This window comes from Notamacropus eugenii, chromosome 4, assembly GCF_028372415.1.
Source record: "Notamacropus eugenii isolate mMacEug1 chromosome 4, mMacEug1.pri_v2, whole genome shotgun sequence".
Lineage (NCBI taxonomy): Eukaryota > Metazoa > Chordata > Mammalia > Diprotodontia > Macropodidae > Notamacropus > Notamacropus eugenii.
The window spans coordinates 459,365,492-459,386,201 of NC_092875.1; the positions used below are offsets into that span (position 1 = coordinate 459,365,492).

General features: G+C 39.0%; 1 protein-coding gene across 3 annotated transcripts in view; it reads left to right on the top strand.

Moving 5' to 3' along the window:
- The window catches only part of HAPLN1 (hyaluronan and proteoglycan link protein 1), a 100,010-nt gene that overhangs the window by 50,901 nt on the left and 28,399 nt on the right, over positions 1–20,710 (top strand). For all 3 annotated transcript variants that reach the window (XM_072606211.1, XM_072606210.1, XM_072606209.1), the window contains exon 2: positions 10,448–10,573. In XM_072606211.1, coding sequence (XP_072462312.1) covers positions 10,474–10,573 — 100 coding nt within the window. In that variant the 5' untranslated portion in view covers positions 10,448–10,473. The remainder of the gene's footprint in view (positions 1–10,447; positions 10,574–20,710) is intronic.

Below are 20,710 nucleotides of genomic sequence, written 5' to 3' on the forward strand. Positions count from 1 at the left end.
TATCCATAGCGTGCCTTCATAAAGGGCTATATATAGATATAGATCTATATCCATGCCTATCTTTAACTCTATCTCCATCTCTATCATCTATACTTACATCTTTATCATCTATACCTATATTTATATCATCAATACCTCTCACATACATATGTTAGCATCTATATCTAGATAGACATAAATATCTATACCTATATATCTCTCCCAATCATCTATAGCAGGGCTTCTTAAATTCGCAACCACTTCAGCAGTTCTTAAACTGTGGGTTGTAACCTATATCTGTACATCTTTATGCTATATATCTATACCTATGTTTATATCTATCATCTATCTATATCATCTGTATCTGTATCCATATCTTTCCACATCTATAAGCTCATAAACCCCAGATTCAGAATCTCTGATCGATAAGCTGTAATTCGCGACGTCACTTTCCTCTCTGTTCACCCAAACCGCCACCTTAGCTCTAGATAAAGAAAAGGTGGGAGGTCATTTTGCCTTGTTCTTTTTTTCTCATACTGAATCTGCAGCCAAAACTCTTCCTCACCTCCTAGCTAGTCTGTTCAGGATATGCCTTCCCTTACTTCACTAGTGCAGTCCTAGATAGTAGATGCAGCCTCTGTGTCTGTCCTAAAGTTCTTCAAACATGTTGACTTCTCCCTAACGTATGCTGTACTTTCATGGATCTGAGGCATATCTTTTGCCACTTTGAATATCTCATTGGAACTATTAAGTAGTGTTTGAAAATATATATTAGTATCATCATCATCAAAGAAGTTTCCATCTTGAACAGTGTCATAACTTATTAACTGTTCTTTTTGTTGGGTGGACTTTTTTGTTCATCATGTTCGTGTAATGGTGATACATTGGAGCAGGATTTTTTAAAGATTTATTATCATTATGAGCTAAAAAAAATGTTAACAATTACTACTTGGATCCTAGGAAATTAAACCTCCCAGACATCTGGAAGTTTATTCCTTTAAACATCAAAACTTTTCTTATTTTACTCATTTTAAGAGGACACTTTTCCAAAACGCATTATAGACTTCTGTATCTTCTTATACAGTATACAGATCATAATTTACATTTTGGGGGGTGATCATTATAGCTTTCAGTTATTGTCAAGGGCTTTTCTATGCTTATGCCTTTAGGTGCTACTGAGGGATGCAGTTCTGGCTGTCCCAGAGGGCTTCTAGCTTGGTAGGAACGGCCATAGCTTATGCTCAGCCAGCAGAGCTTGTGAGAACATAGGTTCACCTCAGTGGCACAATGAGGCATTAGGGTAGGCATTCAAAGGCTTCTATCACACAGTGACTCGAGTCTGCATCCTGCCTCTGATGCTAACTAGCTGTTTGACCTTGGGCAAATCATTTAATCTCTCTCCTTTTCTGTTTCCTCATCTGTAAAATGGAAATAATAATAGTACCTACCTCCTAGGGTTTTTTGTGAGGATCAAGTGAGATAATATTTGCAAAACTGCAAACCTTAAAACACAGTTAGTAATAGCTAGTTATGACAGCTAGATGGTGCAGTGTATAGTGTTGTGCCTGAAGTCAGGAGAACCTGAGTTCAAATTTGGCCTCAGCTATGTGACCCTGTGCAGGTCCCTTAACCCTGTTTGCCTCAGTTTCCTCATATGTAAAATAAGTTGGAGTAGGAAATGGCAAAGTACTCCAGTACCTTTGCCAAGGAAACCCCAAATAGAATCAGACACAGCCATAGTCTCTAACTCAGCACCCCTACTTCCACCAAGAGAATTTGCTTTCCCAGTCTACATGAAACATTAATCCTTACTTTCTGTTCTTTTGTCTCCCCTCCTTTTCCCTTCTCTCCAAAGCAGAGCTAGTAGCTTCCTCAACAGGCTCCAGATGCTTCTTCAGCAGCCTCTCAGTAACATCTCTGAGCTAGGATCACTGCTGGTTCTCCCGCCTCCTGGCATTTGTCATTCAATTAGTGTGTTTGCCCTTTGTTGAATTATAGCTTGTTAAATGTTCTCAAGGTATTTTAGAGGACTCTCACTGTTTGTATTTTATGTTCCTCATAGATAGGGACTGTTTTCCTTTTCTTTTGTACTCATCCACCATATCATCTATACAGAGGCAGTGTGTTATCCTGACTGGAGAGCCAGCCTCAAAATCAGGAATACCTGAGTTCAAGTTATGCCCCTGTCCCAGAGTGGCTGTGTGACCCTGGGTAAAGTCATTTCATCTTTCAATGCCCAGGCTACTCTCAAGCATAATAAATTTCAGACAAGGTGTGAAGCTGCACTGGTAGAGGGAATTTCCCCACCTAGGATTCCTCTATACACATGAAATGAAATCACAGGTTCAGTCCCTGCTCTGTCTAATTTACAATAGTTCTTTACACATATCAAGAGCTTCAAAGATGTTGTCTTTTAGAGCTAGAAAGCAAGTTAGAGGTCACCTTGTCCAACCCCCTCATTTTATAGATGAGGAAACTGATGACTAACAGTAACTTGCTAAAGTTGACATAGCTCCTTAGTGGAAAAGTCAGAAGTGAAAGGTCTGAAGACTCTCTGCCCATGGTTTTTCCCACTGTGTCTGGCTGCCTGTCATTAAAAGGATCATAAAATTATCAGAATTAAGAGAGACAACCAACCTTAGCATCCAATCTAACTCCCTCATTTACTTATGAAAAAATAGACTTCTTTACTGGATAATTAATAATAATAACTAACTTTATGTATGTTTGCAAAACACTTTGTATGTGTTATCTCATTTGATCCTCACAACCACCCTCAGAGGTAGGTGCTATTTCTTATTCCCATTCAACAGATGAGGACACTGAGGAACAACAGGTTCAGTGACTTGGTCAGGATCACTTTAGCTAATTCGATGTCCAAGGCAAGATTCAAAATCAGATCTTACTGATACAAAGCCCAACACCTATGCTCTGTGCCACCAGGCGTAAGAGAAGGTAAATGGCTTACTCAAGCAGCAGACTCAGTGTTCAAAATCAAGGTCCTTTGTTTACAAATAGAATGTTCTTTCCACCATGCTATGGTGTAAATAAATATAATTTTATATGATGTGACTTGATTAGAGCTTACTTCCAAACGGATATTGGGATGAAGAATGGTGTTTGGGTTTTTTTTTTCAGTACAACTCTTGCTATTTGACTTTTAGGATGGAAGGAAACCTCTCTTTTGGCCTTGTTTTAAAGCATATTATAACAACAAATAGTGCAGGCTATAAGATATTCCAGTGACTAATGACTAATGACCAATTCAAGTATTCCCATTAGCTTATGTAAAAATCACCTAGCATTTCTGCCTGGCTCTTCTTATCACAAGTGAGGGTTATAAAAGGGACCAGAATCTCAGGTGAAAACATTCCCTAGATAAAAGCACTTCCTGGCCTCACCTACAACCCTTCAGAATGGATAGCATCATTGCTTTCACGATACTGAACTTACTCTGAAGGTTGATGTTTTACAAATGTTTGACTGATAGTTGACTAAAGCCTTGCTTCTGGGTGTTTTTTGATTTCTCGACTTTAGGTGGGCCAGTTGATGGTGTCCTGCCAAGCTAGCGGAGTCCATTTCACATCTGTCTTACTAAGGCAGATTGTTGGCTGTATGGAACACTTACAAGTGTTGAATGATAAATGATTTCACTCTTAGTACAAACCATTTATTTGATTTATAAATTTCATTTGGCTCTTAAAAATCTATCGAGGATTTTCTCTTCTGTGTGTTCTTTGTCCAAGACAATGCTATCATCACCTGTTCTGAGACAAGCATGGTATTATAAGTGAGTCAAAAAAACAGCTCTTCAGTGAAAATAGCAGGTGTCAGACTAACTTTGCATACGTAAAAAAGAAGCATTTATTCTGTGGGTGATGTGTGTGAATGCTCACATGTTAAGGTGACAAACACATTAATCTTACTGAAAAATTGTGCCAAAATGATATAAATCTGTGTGTGTGTGTGTGTGTGTGTGTGTGCATATGCAGTGGATAGAGTTCTAAGCTTGGAGTCGGGAAGACCTGAGTTCTAATCTGGCCCCAGACATTTACTAGCTGTGTGACCCTGGGCAAATCACTTCACCCTGTTTGCCTCAGTTTCCTCATCTGTCAAATGATCTGTAGAGGGCAGTGGAAAACCATTCCAGTATCTTTGCAAAGAAAACTCCAGTTGGGGTCATGAAGTGTCAGACTCAACTAAAATAACTGAACAACATTGTTGTGGCTGTTCATCCTTGCTTGGTTCCCCAAAAAGACTGATGACATCAGGAGGGTAATGTCTTGACTTGCAAGTGAATTGGATTTAAGTGAGACAGAGCTAAGCAAAGTCATCAGTTTCACTTTCTTTTCCAGAGTCATCAGAGTCTAGTGGCGAACCATAGGTCAGGATGACTAATGATGGCCCCAGATTCATTGGGAGACTTTGTCCTTTTTAACCTAAGATCTTTCCCAGGTCTCAGTTTGTCTGAAGCAACACGCATTCAGTAGTCAAAGGCTAGATAAGAACTGAGGTAAAAGATGGTCCACTTTGCCTTCACAAAGAATAAATCAGGCAGGAGAAGACCCTCAGAGCATCTGGCCAGAACAGAAACAATTGATATTTACACTCACTCTAAGCCATCAAAACTCAAACATTGAGCAAATGAGGCTTGGGCTGGGGACTAGTATTGCTCTGTCAGTGAGAAGCACAGCGATTTGGGTTTAAAGGCAGAGTCAAGTAGCTCCATTGGAATCCCAATGGGTTTTATGAAAGCCTGCTTGGTTTTTCAAGAAATCATAAATTAAAACTACATGAGACAATAGAGTTAATTGTCCCAGTTTGAAAAATGATGATGGGATAAATAAGTAGGGAAGAAAAAAAATCTAGCCCCCCAAGCCCCAAGATACCTTGCAAAGTATAGGCAATCAAAATTTATATGCCTTTGAACAGAAGGTCCACATGTGAGGGTGTCACTCCCCGCATGAACAGAGGAAAGAGAGGAAGGAAGAAGAAAAATATCAGCATTGCCCAACTGGTACTGGTTTGTTGGGTCCCCCAGGGGGGCAGCTTATACATCAATAACAAATGTGTGTATGTGTAGGAATAGGGACTGGACTTCTGATTTCATTAACACAGAAAACTGCAGGTGGGAGAACTCCCTCCACCAATGCGGGGTGTCACCTTCTCTGACATGGATAGTTGCAAAGAATTTCCTAAAGCACAGGGATTGAGTGATTTGCCCTGGATCACACAGAGAGTTTATGTCAAAGGAGGGTCTTGAATCCAGGGCTTTCCAGGCTTTGACACTAATGCTCTCTCCATGTCATAATGTCTCCTCTCTCTTTCTCTTCTTCTTTCTCTTTTCTTCTCCTCTCCTTTTCTTCCCATTGCTACCTTCCCCTCCCCTCTTCTCTCTTTCTCAGTAAATGCATACACATATATAACATATGGGTTTGTAACATATACCTATATATTATATATAACTGAAAAATTAAAGGATTAAATTCTTCCTCCAGGGAAAAAAGAACATGAATAATTTCTAATGGTAACAGTAGGCAGGAGGACTTAGGATTTAGATCTGCATGGTACCTTACTGTATTGTGAACTTGGAAAAAGAATTGGATAATGATTAGGCCTAGAGTGTAGCACAGTGGGAAAAGTTTGGAGTTGGAAGCCCTGCATTCCCAGACTCAAACCTAGAACTTCCCAAAATATGGGACCTTGAGTCACACACCTCATCTCTCTTGTTTCAATTCAATGAACGTGTTTTAGATTTCTTCACCTTTGTCTTTGTAATCCTAGCACCTAGGTGTTTGTTATGTAGGAAAACCTTTAATAAAAACTTATTTGCTTACTTTTTGTCCTTTCGAAAAGGACCATGACATCAGGGAAGTGATACCATGACAAGCCAATGAATTGGATTTAAGTGAGGGAGGGCTGTGCAAAGTCACCAGCCTCACTTTTTCCTCCAGAGCCATCTAGGTCTAGTGGCCAGATGTAGATCATGATGACTAGAGATGGCCCTGGATGCACTGGGGATCTTGGCCTTTTCAAACTAAAGTCTTTAACAGGTCTCAGAAGCTTATTTAGTGATCTATTATGTACATATGTATGTGTATGTATATATCTATATACATGTGGTATATGTGTGTGTGTGTGTGTGTATATATGTATGTGTGTGTGTGTGTGTGACTGAACAGGGAATAAAAAATTTAAAAAGAGTCAAAGAATATAAAGCCTAACTCAGGGTGTTTTGTGCGTGTGTGTGTGTGTGTGTGTGTGTGTGTGTGTGTGTGTATTTCACTGGATCTGTGATTTCACTAGTATAGAGATTTTCTATGAAGAAATTTCTTCTTAATGCAGAACAGCACCTGCTCAACAACTTAGACTTACCTAGGGCCAGTGAGTCAGTCAGGATTCCAAGAGCAGTTCTCTATCTACCATGTCAGGCTGCTTCTCTCCCAGGGTTGTTGTAAGGATCTAATAAGATAAGGAATATAAAATCACTCTGTCACAGTATACAGAGAGAAGCTCTAATATAGCATCTCTCTCTGTCAATGGAATTCAACAGACACTTATTAAGTGCTCAATATGCGTAAAGCGTTGTAAAAAAGATCAAAGTCTTTCATGTGCGATCTTATTTTGACCCCACTAAATCCTGGTGAGATAGACTAGACACTGCTGCCATTTTGCAGATAAGGAAGCCAAGATAGAGTCCCATTCACAGAGCTAGTTAGAGGCAGAGCCAAGAGGAAAGCTCGTATATTTGGATTCAGGAAGATCTAGTTCTTCCATTTATTACTTGTGTGACTACAGGCAAATCACTTAACCTTTTTGAATCTCAGTTATTCCATCTGTAAAATGAGGACAATGACACTTGTATCTATTTCACAGGATTGTAGCCTGGATGAAAGGTGATGAGGTAGGTAAGGTGCATAGAAACTCTGTAAATATCATCTATTGCTATTATTATTATATTCTTGTTTTGTCATGCTGCCTTTCCTCTACCTATTGGTGAACGCTCAATGACAGCTCTTATTCCTTCATCTTATGGATTAATGTGGACTTCAGAATCATCCCCACAGTGACCAAATATATCCATTATAGCCCTAATAAACATTCAGTTCTAACTTTAGTTACCAGGCTATCCCAGCTTCCATGTTCCTTCTAATCAGGATGGGGTTTCTTTCCACCATCTCCATCCATTCTTCTCCCAAGTGATCAGGGCTGGCTCTAAGCTAAGTTCTAAAGAGGGCAAAGTTTGTCTTTATCACACTCCCTCTTTCCTTTTCTTTCTTCTCTCTGACCTCAGGCTGCTCATTTGCTGCTCAGTGAGCAAAACTCCCTCCCCCACTTAAGCTGCCTAAATGGTCCTGCCTCCCTGGGCAAAACAGTGTATTTCAAAAGTATACTGTATTATTCTCCACCATTAAAATGTCCCATCTCTCACTGCACTGCTCTTAGCTACCTGGAGGAGGGAAGCAACTTATAAATTAAATCATACTAAGCTGTGAATGCATTATACTAGCATATTGTGTTATTTCTTCTTTGATGTGTTTTGATTTTAAATTACAAGTATTAAAAACTAGAATGAATCCCTGATGGTATTATTTCAGACATTAATATTGGGGAACAAGGTAGCTATTGAATGATACTATGTAGATCATACCGTACCCATCTGGATCTGCAAGCCATGCCTCCTCTCATCTCTCTGGTTTTTCTCATGTCATTGCCCTTTCTCAGAAAATCCTTGCTCCTGTTCAACCATCTAAATTTTATATTTCCAATCTCAAATATTTCTAAATTCTATATTTCCAATCCAAATTTCATTTCTTAGTGTGTCATTATCTTTGGAGTTTGTTTTAGGGTATAAGCAGAAAAGAGTTGGGGGTGGGGTGAGAAGCAGATGTAAAGTAGACATACTTTAAATTTTAGGAAGCCTAGCCAGATAGCACCAAGCCCAGTCCAGAGCACACTATAGAATAGATAGAGAAAGTCAGCACGTGGTAAATCAGTAAATCCGTGTTGATTTTATAGTAGCATACCTCAACATGAAAATCAGTGACTTTTTTATGCTCTTGATCTCTTTGTCAAGTCAACTTCTCAATGCCTTAGTCCACTCACTTTTAAAATGGAGATACTAATGAGAGAGATAGGATGGCTTTCCTGCCTGTGATTCATCAGTCAAGTCACAATCTCTCTTTGCTCCCAAGAAACTCTTTAATTGTTGGGTAATTCAGTGTGTGTGTGTGTGTGTGTGTGTGTGTGTGTGTTGGGAGCACATGCATGCCATAGACCTTTTGAGAATCTGGTGAAGCCTGTGGACCCCTTCTCAAAATAATGTGTATGGCATTCCTAATTGAAGGAAATACTAAATGTCAATTAAAAGTTAGTGAAAATTTAAAATGTCATTTTATTTCCCCATCCAAGTAAATGGACCCTCTGAAATCCACAGACATCTTGGAAGGGACCCTGTTTTATAAGTTACTGATGAGTTGCTAGATCTGTATCACTGAAGGGAGATTTCACACAGGGAGTTCACTAAACCTGCAAGTCCAGCTCCCCTAATCTGACAAGGCTGTTGTGAGGTTCAAATGAGGAAATGTGCATAAAGTATTTCGTAAGCTTTTAAATGTATAATGTAAATATCAGTTACCATTACTTATTTTGTGCTATGTATTCTGATTGTCTGTATCTGATATCCCCTGCTAGAGAGGAACCTTCATGTGGGCAAAGGCGAGACCTACCACCATGCTCTACTCATAGTAAACATTCAATAAATTTTGAAATGAATTAAATTACAACAAATAATAAAACTTTCTAAAAGCAGCATGAAAATTAAACATTTGAAAATGAAACTAATTGAATCTATGAAAAATCAAAACAGGTAATATTCTGAAGTCAACACATTTAGTCCTCTGAGAAAGTCTGTCTTTGACTTCATTATTTAACTTTTATTTCTGTGTAGCAGAGAGGATGACCATTCTGGGGTCTTTAAGTAGAGGACAATCTCTCAAGCAATCTTCTGCACACAGTAGGCAGATTGACTTGCATGATAGAAGAAAATCCTGGAACTTCATTTAGCCTAAGGAGAAACTTGAAGAATCTTGTGGGAAAGTTAATTGCCACATCACTCGACTCTAGAGGTATACCTGGTTGGAACTCCAGGAATCAGCTCTTTGAACTTATTGTGTTTCCCTTAGATTTGAGACTTCTTGAGCAGAAAAAAAAGTGCAGCTACAATTTAGTTCTGGATGAATTCTGTTTGAACAATAGATACCATTTTCTTAGGACTGTATTGCAATGTGAGAGAAAGCAGGAGGAAGGGAGAAAGAAAATACCTCTTCTTAAGTGTGTTTCAACTTTTACATTACAGCACAAGTGAACTGAGATTTCACCATGCTACAAAGGACAAAATAAAAAGGCAAATCTCAGCATTTTGCTCATTCTCAGAGCTTTTTGGTATAGCCTTTTACCTCCAAGTGGGTGGCGGAGGGGTAGAAGTCCCCTTTCTACATGACTGTCGGTATCATAAAAAAAGAACAGCTATAAAAAGTCTGCCCCTTCTGTCCCACCTCAGGCGTTTCCCTCCTTGATCTCTTCCAGGTCCTCATTTGCCTAATGACTCCTGCCATCCTGGCAGAGATTTTCCCTGCAGTCACAGCTCTGCTCACTGCAGAGACCCTACCTGGCGCACACACCAAGCTGGTGCGTCAGCATTTTAGGTAGAAATGAATGAAAACTCAATCGGTGCAGCTGCAGTGGCAGCACGCGCAGCGCCAGCCTCATTTGTGCATGATTTTTCAACCATTTGCCATAGACTCAGTCTTTAAGATGGTGAGTGGATTTGTGATAAAAATGGGCTGCTTCTCCTCAGGTAAACACCTTTTGTCCTCTTTCCTGTTTAGCTCCAGCTAACTTAACATCCTGCTTAGGGAGTCAGCTTAATCAGCTGTCAAGGTACATGGGAAATGTCATGCAAATATTATTCACTTGGCCTGGCTTTCTGTTTGTTTCTCCATCAGACTAGGTGCTAAATGAGCAAGTATAGACTGACCAAGTTGTTTTTTTTTTTCAATTCCATACATACCAGATCTAGAGTGATTAAATAAAACCCCAAAGACAAAACAACACTGGATTTAAAACAGCCCTCTCTCATTACAGACCCATCCTGTTTGCTTAACTCCCTGCAACTCTCTGTGTGGAAAACACAGCATTCTGCATTCCCAGATGTATACTTCTGCAAAGATAGAGTTAAACACCATTTGTTCTCTGGCTTCACCCACTGGGAATGGGGGGGTGGGGGGATGGTTGCTGAAGTTGTGAAAGCTGCAGTCTTCAGATCTCCCAGGACAGCTCCTGTAACTTTCTGAGCAGATTGGGTTAACTGTTTTTATAGAGCCATTATAGGATGATAAGTTGTGCAGTGCAACCCTATAAAGGTTTCCCAATTTCACCAGCCTGTTTGTATGTGATGCCCTCACAGTGAAGAAGATTCTTGTGGCTGTTAAGATGAAGTGTCTACTTTTTCTGGTGCTGATTTCTCTCTCCTGGGCTGATCATCTCACTGACAACTACACTCTGGAGCATGACAGAATTATTCACATCCAAGGTAAGAGACACATCATTTTGAATCACTTGGAAAGAGTTGAGATGCTGGCTTGGTGTGGCTTGATTTTCATTTCTGCTGCATTAACTCCTCTCCCCTCCCCCTGCCCCCCAATATTTAGTATATATGTGACGAAATGCCACCTTCTTGTACCCCAGCCTTTCCCCATTTGATTGTTTTAGTCCTGATAAGAAATACCAAGATAGTCAAAGCTGTGCAACTTAATTATATCCAAACTACACTAAGTTGGTGCTATACTGCTGGACCTCTTAGTGTAAACTCATTTTCCAGGTAGAGAAAAGTACAGGGAGTTTACTTCAGTGCATTTTATTGTGGAATAGATATGATGCAGGAATTAAGCTCAGGAGAGACTGCACTCAAAGAACTATACTTAGTGCTGGCTGATTAGCTACTTCAAAAGGAACAGTTGCAAACAACAATAAAAAGCAGGTAAGTTTAGGTAACAGAAGAAGTAGCTTACCCAGTATAAATGGGCCCCTCTCTAAAGCTTGAGTTCACATATGCCATGCTATTGCCCCTGCATGATCTCGGTGACTTCCTTCGCATCCTCAAGCTTATAACTGTGGCAGGATAGGAGGCTGCAGTACAATGCAGCTATTTTCTCAGTCCCAGCTTCAGAGGAGGGTCATCTGCCTGAGGAAAGTGAAAATACTTATGCAATCAGAACCAAGGAGACGGGGCTTCAGGCTGACTAAGTCAAAAAGGAGGAAAGCTAAGTTTATCCTTTTAAAAGCCATGCTAGTGTTTATTCTGGCTGTATGTTTGGTTCCATTTTGTGACTGAAAGCAGCCAGTGCTCTGAGTTTTCAAATAGGCATAAAGCACTAAGTTTTATCTTCAAGGTCACAAGTGTAGTCTCAGAAATCTGTGCTCCCTGTAAAAGAAAAAGTGTTGTGAAGGTCAAATGGAAAAGTAAATGTAGCTGAAAGTATCCTCTCTAACTTGGGAGCTGTATGTGTTATGACCACAAAAAAAAAAAAAAAAGCATTCTCAATTTGACACTGACTTGCAATTGTGGATACATCTCAGTCAAGTCCTTCCATCTTCAAAGTTTCCAAGAGCATTATTTTTTCCTTGAATATTGAGAGAAAAGTTATGTAATAGACAATGTTACTTCCCCGGTTGCTGACTCAGCTCTTTCTTTTAGTGAATGCAGAGAAGTCAAAGCTGTTTGCCTAACACAGAGTTAGGTGATTCCAAACCAGGTAAGGAAAGAGGTTTATGATAGGAAGCTTTATCCCTTGCCTTTTGGTCAGAGGTGAATCCTTTCGAAATGGAAATACAGTCATCAAAAGTGATAGGTAAAATAAAGTTTAGCTGGAACAGCAGTTCTAATGAGGCACTATTTCTTTTACACCATATGCTGCTTTGCTTAAATGACATGAGTCATTTTAGAGTATTATCAAAAAACTAAAGTATGAGAGATTGAATTGTAAAGCAAAAACATTACAGGATTAAATTATTCCTGGGAGGTCAAGATTCAAATGATACAATAAGACCTGTTTCTATTCCTCGGAACTGTGTTTTCCTTTCTTGAACTGTATGCAGTGCAACTTACTAGTAAGATTTAAACCAAAGGAGCTTTTTTCATGAATAGTAGCTCAATAATCCAAGTTATAGACACAGCTTAGCTTCACCTGAGTCTTATGTGGCACGTTCCTGAACTTTTCTCTGGTATAGGATGTCTTAGAGGACACACCCTCAGGATCTGAAACAATGCTGCTTAGGGATGGACTAGACAAGAGAACCCACTGAGATCCCTTTCAGTTTTGTGAGTCTGATTCTGTGAATACAACTGGGCCCAGGGGGGGAGTCATCTTGTGGGAGTGGACTAAGGAATAGATCCCAAGATTATGGTCTTATGCCCCAGAAGAGAAACTCTACACAAGTATCCAGCTTCCCTCCAACTGTTTTCCAAATGGCTAATGGTGCATTTTTCCAGAATAGATTTACGTATTACTCAGCACTTCATGGAAATCAGACTGAGGGATTCTCTGTACTTTGTTTCTTAAAAGCTTAAAAATAAAGGACAAATTGAAGCAAAGCAAATCAAAACACTGGGTCTCCAACAAAACAGAACTGTATTTCCTCTTTGCCTTGCACTCAGTAGGAATTTAATAAATGTCTGTTGTCTTAAATTGAACTGAACTACCTACTTAGCATTGTATATTCTCTCTTAAATTTGTACCATATGGCTCTTTAAGTAAAATAATTCCTTCAATAACAAATCTGAATCCCAAGTCCTCAAATTATACAGATTGTGTAATCTCCTCAAAATTAATCAAAAACTGTCTCTGATACATAGTAGGTGCTTAGTAAATGCTCATTGATTGACTAGCTTACTAATTGCAAAAAGAAATCTTGTGGAGGCGGTATGTTGAAAGAGCCCTGGGTTTGAATTCAGAGGACATGTGTTCAAATCTCCTCTTTGCTACATACTACTTGCGTGAGGGTGGTAAGTCCATTAAACTTACTGAGACTCTCTGAGTCTCAGGAAGTTAGATCAGCTGATTTCTATCATCTTTATCAACTGAAATATTATTATTCATTTTAATTATTATTTTGATACTTGATAAGCCACCTTGCTACTAGTGATATAATGCAGACTATGCCATAGCAGAATGACTTTTGGAAAGAACACTAGATTTGGGGTCAAAGATACAGTTTCCAATTCTGACTCTGCTAACCGCACGACCTTGGGCAAGCATCTTTACCTTTGTGACCCTTAGTCTCTATGTCAGTGAAACATGGGATTCCTAACTAGATCCTAATTTCCTTTGGCATCTAATATTACAAATGTTTACTAATCCTGTGAGATACATTCCTCTATCACAGCCCAGGAATTGCCCAATGGATCCTCACAGTTTGGGGTCACTTCCAGTCATTTTGTTACACATACTTTAATCTGACTCATGTTAAATGCTGGAATACGAAAGGGTACTCAGGAGATAATTAAAACAAAATTGACCTTGAGAAAAAAACTGGAAATTTCCCTTCCAATTCCTAGGACTTTCTCATGAACTTAGTTTTCCTGTGCATAAACAGAGGGAGAAAATGTAGTTCTGATGAACTTGTGGGCTTATACCTTGAGGAGGGGTTAAATTTCATTGATTTTTTAAATGAATTACATACCTGAGAAAGTAAATTTCTTCCCTTTCCCACCGGGACCATTCAAAGGTCCATGATTTTATTACCATTTGTACCTTCTACTGTTCCACCCCAAACCTCAACCCCAATGGGTGAGTAGTGATTCTTGTAATAAGAGACTTCAGTTAACGTTGTTGTTCTTACTCCCTCAGTAAACAGAGGTTTATGTGTGTGTGTGCATGTGTGTGTGTATGTGTGTTTTCGCTTATTCCTCCTATATATCTTTCTCTAAAACAAAACCACAGTGGAAAAATTCACCCTGGAGTTCCACTTTGTACCCCAGCTTGATTCAAATCTTCAAATTAAAATATTATTTACTGATCCTCTTCAGTTATCAGTCAAACATCAGGGAAACAATTTGTGTTCACTTGTTAAAATTGTGACCCCAGATGGGCAACAGAAAGCCATGAGAATGGCTCCAGTATGGAGACGATGGCTTTGAAGTCTTGATAAGTTGGTATCTGGTTTTATTAGAAAAGGAGGAAACAAAGGCTAATCAACAAAGGAAACCTATATTTGAAACAATATTGCTAATGAACTACATAACTTTGTTCACTGAATTCTTATAAAAAGAAAATTAGCTGTTCTGATGAGCTCTTTACTACCAAAACTTCATTTTAGTTGTACTTTTTGAAATTCCTCAAAAGAGACAAAAATTATGGTTGCTGTTCACTCACTTTCAACACTTCTTGACCCCATTTGGGATTTTCTTGTCAAAGATAGTGATGTGGTTTGCCATGTACTTCTCCAGCTCATTTTACAGATGAAGAAATCGAGGCAAACAGGATTAAGTGACTTATTCAGGGTTTCTTTGCTAACTAAGCTGATTAGTGTTTTATTGAATTGATTAGTAAGGCTAGATTTGAACTCAGGTCTATCCTGACTGCAGACCAGGTGCTCTGTCCACTATGCTACTTAGCTGAACCTCCAAAGGGAGTTCTAGAACCTGCCCACAAAGGTATTTCTACATTTGGCAGCAGATATATAGCTAAAATTCTGACACCAAAAAGCCCGATCATACAAATCGAAAAGCTTTCCCCTTTTATTTTATAATGGTAACACCAGTCTATTTTCATCATTTCAGGTAAAGAACATTAAATCTGGACTGAAATTAGATTTCAAAAGTAGCAAAGGTCAAAAGTATCACAGGGTTCATCTCTAAGTGCTGTATAATTATGACTCATGCACCCTTCCAAGTTGCTGTTGCCAATTAATTGGCCTTTAGTTAATGCCTAGTAGATTCAGGGCATCACCATAATTCCTTTGAGTGGATAGTGCCTTGTAAGTGCCAGCCAGACTTTCTTTTCACGTGGTTGAGTGATGTTTAAGGAAGCCCTGTGTTGGGTTCTAGTAGCAAGTGCCTGTCCAGGGCACTCTGGTCATGTCTCTGGCCAGGGTCCCCCAACTCAAATTCCTCATGTCCTCTGAATATCTCCTGGAGCTGAGAAATAGTGAACTTTCCACTAGACATGTGCAGCTATAAGGGGTATTGGATTTGTATTGAGTCTCTGGAACACTGCCCTGCTCCTTATGTAATAACTGCAGAGTAGGAATCCTGTGGTGCAGAGAGCAGACCAAAAGGAGGGGAGGGGATTTAATAATGCATGACCACAAACCATTCACAGAGCCAAATGAGTAAGATAAGAACCACTGCACCATCCTTTCCCCCATCCCCAAATCTATTTTTCTGACTTATCTGATTCCTGTTAAGATCAACCTTGCAAACAGGTCAGCAGACCCTCATGGGGGTGGGGAGGAGCGGACATGGAGGGGAGTAGGGACAAGGTCAGTCACTGTCCTTAGACATGCTCCTGTGCTCCCCCACCAGCAAAGGGTTAAATGGGAGGATGGGAGGAGTTGCCTACACCAGTCACTCTTTCCATTGAGCTGGGAGTTAGGAAGGGGGAAGGGGAAGGGAGAGAGAAGGAGCAAGGATCCTAGATCTAAAAGAGACTTCAAAGACTATCTTGTCCAATCCTTTTGTTTTATTTTTAAATTATTTTATTTTTCAATTAGAAAGCATTTATTTTCTCTCTTAACCCACCCCCACTAGAAAAAAATAAACAGAAACAAAACACATTACAAATATGTACAAAACAAATCCCCATGTTGGTTGTGTCCAAAAAACTTGCAGTATTCAGTCCATCATCTTTCTGTTGGAAGGCAAGCAACATGCTTCCTCCACTGTCCTCTGGAATCATGGCTTATCGTTGCATGCAAGTCCATTATATAAGGGGTTTGAGATCCAGAGACTTGCCATTCAAGGACACACAGGCAATAAGCATCAGGAATGGGTTTTGAACTCCAGAACCTATGCGGTTTTTCTGCCGCATCATGAAAGGACTTCTAAAGGAGCGTGGCTACAGTGGTCTGAGACCTTCAGGTGTCTTCCCTCTTTTCTGGTCCTTTGCCATCCTGATGCAGCTCTTATCTGGGAAAGACACCAGGATGGTGATTCTCTGTATTTCCTTGGTATTTGCTGTTGCTGCTTCTCAGTCCTGTCCAATTTTTTGTGAAGCCACTTGGAATTTTCTTGGCAAAGACACTAGAGTGGTTTGCCATTTCCTTCTGCAGCTCATTTTACAGATGATAAAACTGAGGCAAGTGGGGGTTAAGTGAGTTGTTCAGGGTCACACAGCCAATAGGTGTCTGAGGCCAAACTTGAATTTAGGAAGCTGAGTCTTACTCCAGGCCCAGCACTATGTGCACTGTAAGATATGTGAGTGTGTGTGCTGTGTGTGTGTGTATTATGTATATGTGTGTATATATGTGTATGTATTGTGTGCATGGGTTCATAAGATTATATTACATGTGTTATTGTGTGTTCTACATATTACACATATATTATGCCTATACATACATATGCCTATACATACATATACATGTGTATGGTTTTTCAGTAGTAATGTATGGCTGTGAGAGTTGGACTATAAGGAAAGCTGAGTACCATAGAATCGATCCTTTCAAATTGTGGAGCTGGAGAAGACTTTTGAGGGTCCCTTATACAGCCAGGAGATCAAATCAATCAATTAAAGAAATTAATTCAGGATATTCACTGGAAGGTCAAATACTGAAGCTGGAGCTTAAATACTTTGGCTACATAATGAGAATACAGGACTCATTGGAAAAGACCCAGATGTTGGGAAAGATTGAAGCAGAAGGAAAAGGGAACAGAAGAGGATGGGATGAATAGATTACAAACATGAGCTTGGAAAGACTTTGAGAGAGAGGAGGATAGAAATGCCTGGCATGCTGTGATCCATAGGGGTCACAAAGAGTCGGAAAAAATGGGATGAATGAATATCAAAAATATATATGGTGTGTGTACATGTATGTATGTGTATATACAACCTATATAACATGTGCTGTTTTTCAGAAAGTCTGTGGATATATACATTTACATATATGATAGCCTCTTCTCTGTCTGTAAGGACTGATATATAAATAATTACAGGGGATGCTAGGGTTAGCTCATCCTTTGTATAGCATTTGGTATTTATATGTATGTATGTGTGTATGTATTTATCTATAAGGACTGATCCTGTGATTCCACTGGCATAGGGGACTTCTCACTGAGAAAACTTCCTTAACAATTGAAGGCTAGCATTTTCTCTGTAATCCATAGTCCGAGAGTGTTGCCCAGAGCACTGAGAGATTAGGTAACATGCCCAAGCTCTCACATTCAGTAGGTGTCAGTAGGTATCAGACTTGATCCTAAGTCCATCCTGGTTCTGAAACTAGCTTTCACACTACTTTGCCTTTTTAAATGTACATTTCTAGATTCACACCTATATAAATACAGGCATATGACAAAAGCAAGAAACAGAGTGGATGTGGAATTTTCATATTCATAACATAAGCCTTATTTTCTTCCCTCAAGTAATTACCAATAACATTCCAGCAAGTTGTACAGGCCCTATTCCTTCTATCCCCACATCACATCCCTCCCCTTCCTCCTCTCTCCAGGCCTCTTATTATATCAAGAACACTATTTTGAACCTCCCCACAAATTCTGTGAAATTCTCCCAAAACAGTAGCAAAATGTTCTGGATTAGTCTAAAAAGTCCAGATCAATATTAGTTCTTGTAGTAATGCCAACAGGTACGAAAATCTGGACCCACTAATCATGCCAGGCACTAACAGATCCCTGATGAATAGCTGTTCTTTTTTCTTCTTTCCTGAATGTGGACATCTTCACGCTATGCAGGAAGATGATTTGTTCAACAGTGGTGCAGTCCTCCCCACCCCTACCTTCCCTAAAGACCCAGTAAATCCATTAGGAAGCCTGGAGTGTCCCTTTCATTGCATCTCTGCAAGACGCCAAGTTGACTCAGCTGGAGTTCTGACTGCCGCTAATGGCTCGATTGCCCACAATTTGAGCTCACACACAGCATACCTCCATGGTTTTACAAAATGCGAAGGAGAATTGAATCTTCTGGATCAGCACTTGATCTTTTTTATTTAAAATGTATGACAAAATCATTTCTATTACAGTAATAGAATTTGGCTTTCAGCTTATAGTTTTATATACTATATCCAGCAAGCTGGCCAAGAAGTTTTCTTTTATTTTTTGAGTCATACCAGTGATGTTCATGATATATAGAACACCCAGTAAGGGCACTTCCTCCACCCATGTGGATTTAGTCCTGTTCTACAATTTATAATTTAAAAGAGTGGCCTCGGAATTTAGTGATTTCCCTAGGGTCACATTGCAAGTGAATGTATGGGTCAGAGTTTGGAACTGAATCCATGGCTTCTAGGAACCATTCTAGGAAATTCTAGGATTAGAATTTCAAATCAGTATAGTAACAGATCTAAGTAACTAGGAAAGAGAGGCTAGGTTCTCTTTAATTTCACTTCATTTCAAATTCATGACATTAGAAACATGAAAGAACCAAAAGTCTCACTGATAAGCTGTTAAGGAGTTCCCTGAACTGGTCTTTTGGGGTTAGCCTAAATATTTAAAATTATTCAAAGGTTATTATTGTTCATTCTAATTCCCAAAACAGTTGCCTTCAAACTGGTAGCCAGGTGGTTGGCTATAACTGGCCACTTTTGTCATTTAGATTTCAGTCAACAAAATATTGATCATTTGTTATTATCCCTGGGAAGTCACCTTGGTAAGATAAATGAATCATTGAATCCCTTGTCACTGAATGAGCATAGGCCTGGGTACTGTACAATGTGAATTGGAGAAGATACACTGGTTACCTTCTCAAAGATGACCTTGTATATGAGGCAACTGCCAGGCAGATGTATGTTTGGGCAGATGTGTATTCAGACACAGGCAGGCTAAGAATTATGTCCACATCAGCAATCAGGCCAAATGAAGACATATTTAACTATTGCGGAACTGCTGGATCAGGTTAGATGGGAAGGGTGGGAAAATGAAAATACCACCTCTTCTCCAGTTATTTCATGTAAGTTCCAAATCAGAACCCAAACTAAAAATTCCTTGAAGTGAGAAGATTCCCACTTCAGAATGGCCCTCTATTTGCTACCAGAGCTGGCCTGGCATCTTTGACTGAACCGTTTCCTGGAAAGCAGTGGAAACATTTGGCTCTAGATTGAACAAATGACACTCCCCAGGCATCCTAACACAAGGGTTCTTAAACATTTTTTGTATAAGTGTAAGGCAGTCTGGTGAAGCCTGTGGACCCCTTCTCAGAATAATGCTTTTAAATAAATGTTAAGAAGAAATACAAAGAATTGCCAAGGAAATAATTAAACTGAAGTGTAAGATGAAAACATGAGTTTTTTCTCCATCCAAGTTCACAGATCCCCTGAAATCTCTGACAGACCTTTATAGGGTCATTGGAGCCCAGTTTAAAAGCTTCTTCCCTTAAAAAATGATAATCATTTGCACACAGAGACCCACCGGAGGATGTTAACACAGCAGGCAAAAAAACTTCTCACTGCCACATCTCCCAAAGTTCCATAAATGATGTTACATTACATTGATTAACAATCATATCATAAATAGAAGACAGTAAATATTTTCTTTAGATTGCAGAGTTCTTAACCTGGTGTCCATGAACTTGTCTTTTAAAAATATTTTGATAACTATATTTCCATATAACAATTTTCCTTTGTAAGCATATATTTTATTTTATGCTTTTAAAAACATTATTCTACAAAGACTGCCAAAGGGACTCATGATAAAAAAAAAGTGAAGGAACTCTGATTTAAAGAATTTACAGCATGCCTCTAGTAAATTAATAAGATAGCCCCTCATCACACTGTTTTAGAACCTATTGCCCAACAGAATTTCGCAGCAAATTCAGCTGAGATTTTGCAGATTCCTGTGACTTTCAAGTAAACTATCATATCCTTCAGAAAACTGTATATGATCCACATAATTTTCTCATGAAGCAAATAAATTCAATATTTAATTGTTTGTGCTGTTCTATTAGTGAAGTCATTCTAATTAAATATTGATAACCTTATTTAAAAGTTTCCACATGAAAACAAATTATTTTTATAAAGCTCATAAAGAAATAATTTGCTAATATTTATTGAGTATCTATAATTTATAAAAAACCATAGTATATTCTAAAATTAAATTCCCTGGAATTCAGCTTATCCTGCTCTCTCATGATTAAATCCATTTACCTGGGCTCTTTCTTTTCATTTCTTTTGTCTTTGACTAATTGAGCAGAGGGTATAGTTTCAGATTAAAGCAATAGGAAACACTTTATCTAGATGCAAATATTCATAGATCGGGTTCTTTAATACCCTGACAACTAATTCTAAAGGCCTTCATTATTAAGTTAAAATCATCATTAGGTGGATTAGTCTTGTAAGGGAAGCTTGGTTATTAAAAGAGCAAACTGCTTTATAATTCACCTGTGAGTTTCACCTATAAGATGAGCTATGCAGTCCTGGAGAAGAAGCACTCCAGAGACTTTGCCATGGATTTGCTCTGTGACCTTGGACAGGTCACTTTCTCTAGGCTTAGTTTTCTCATCAGTAA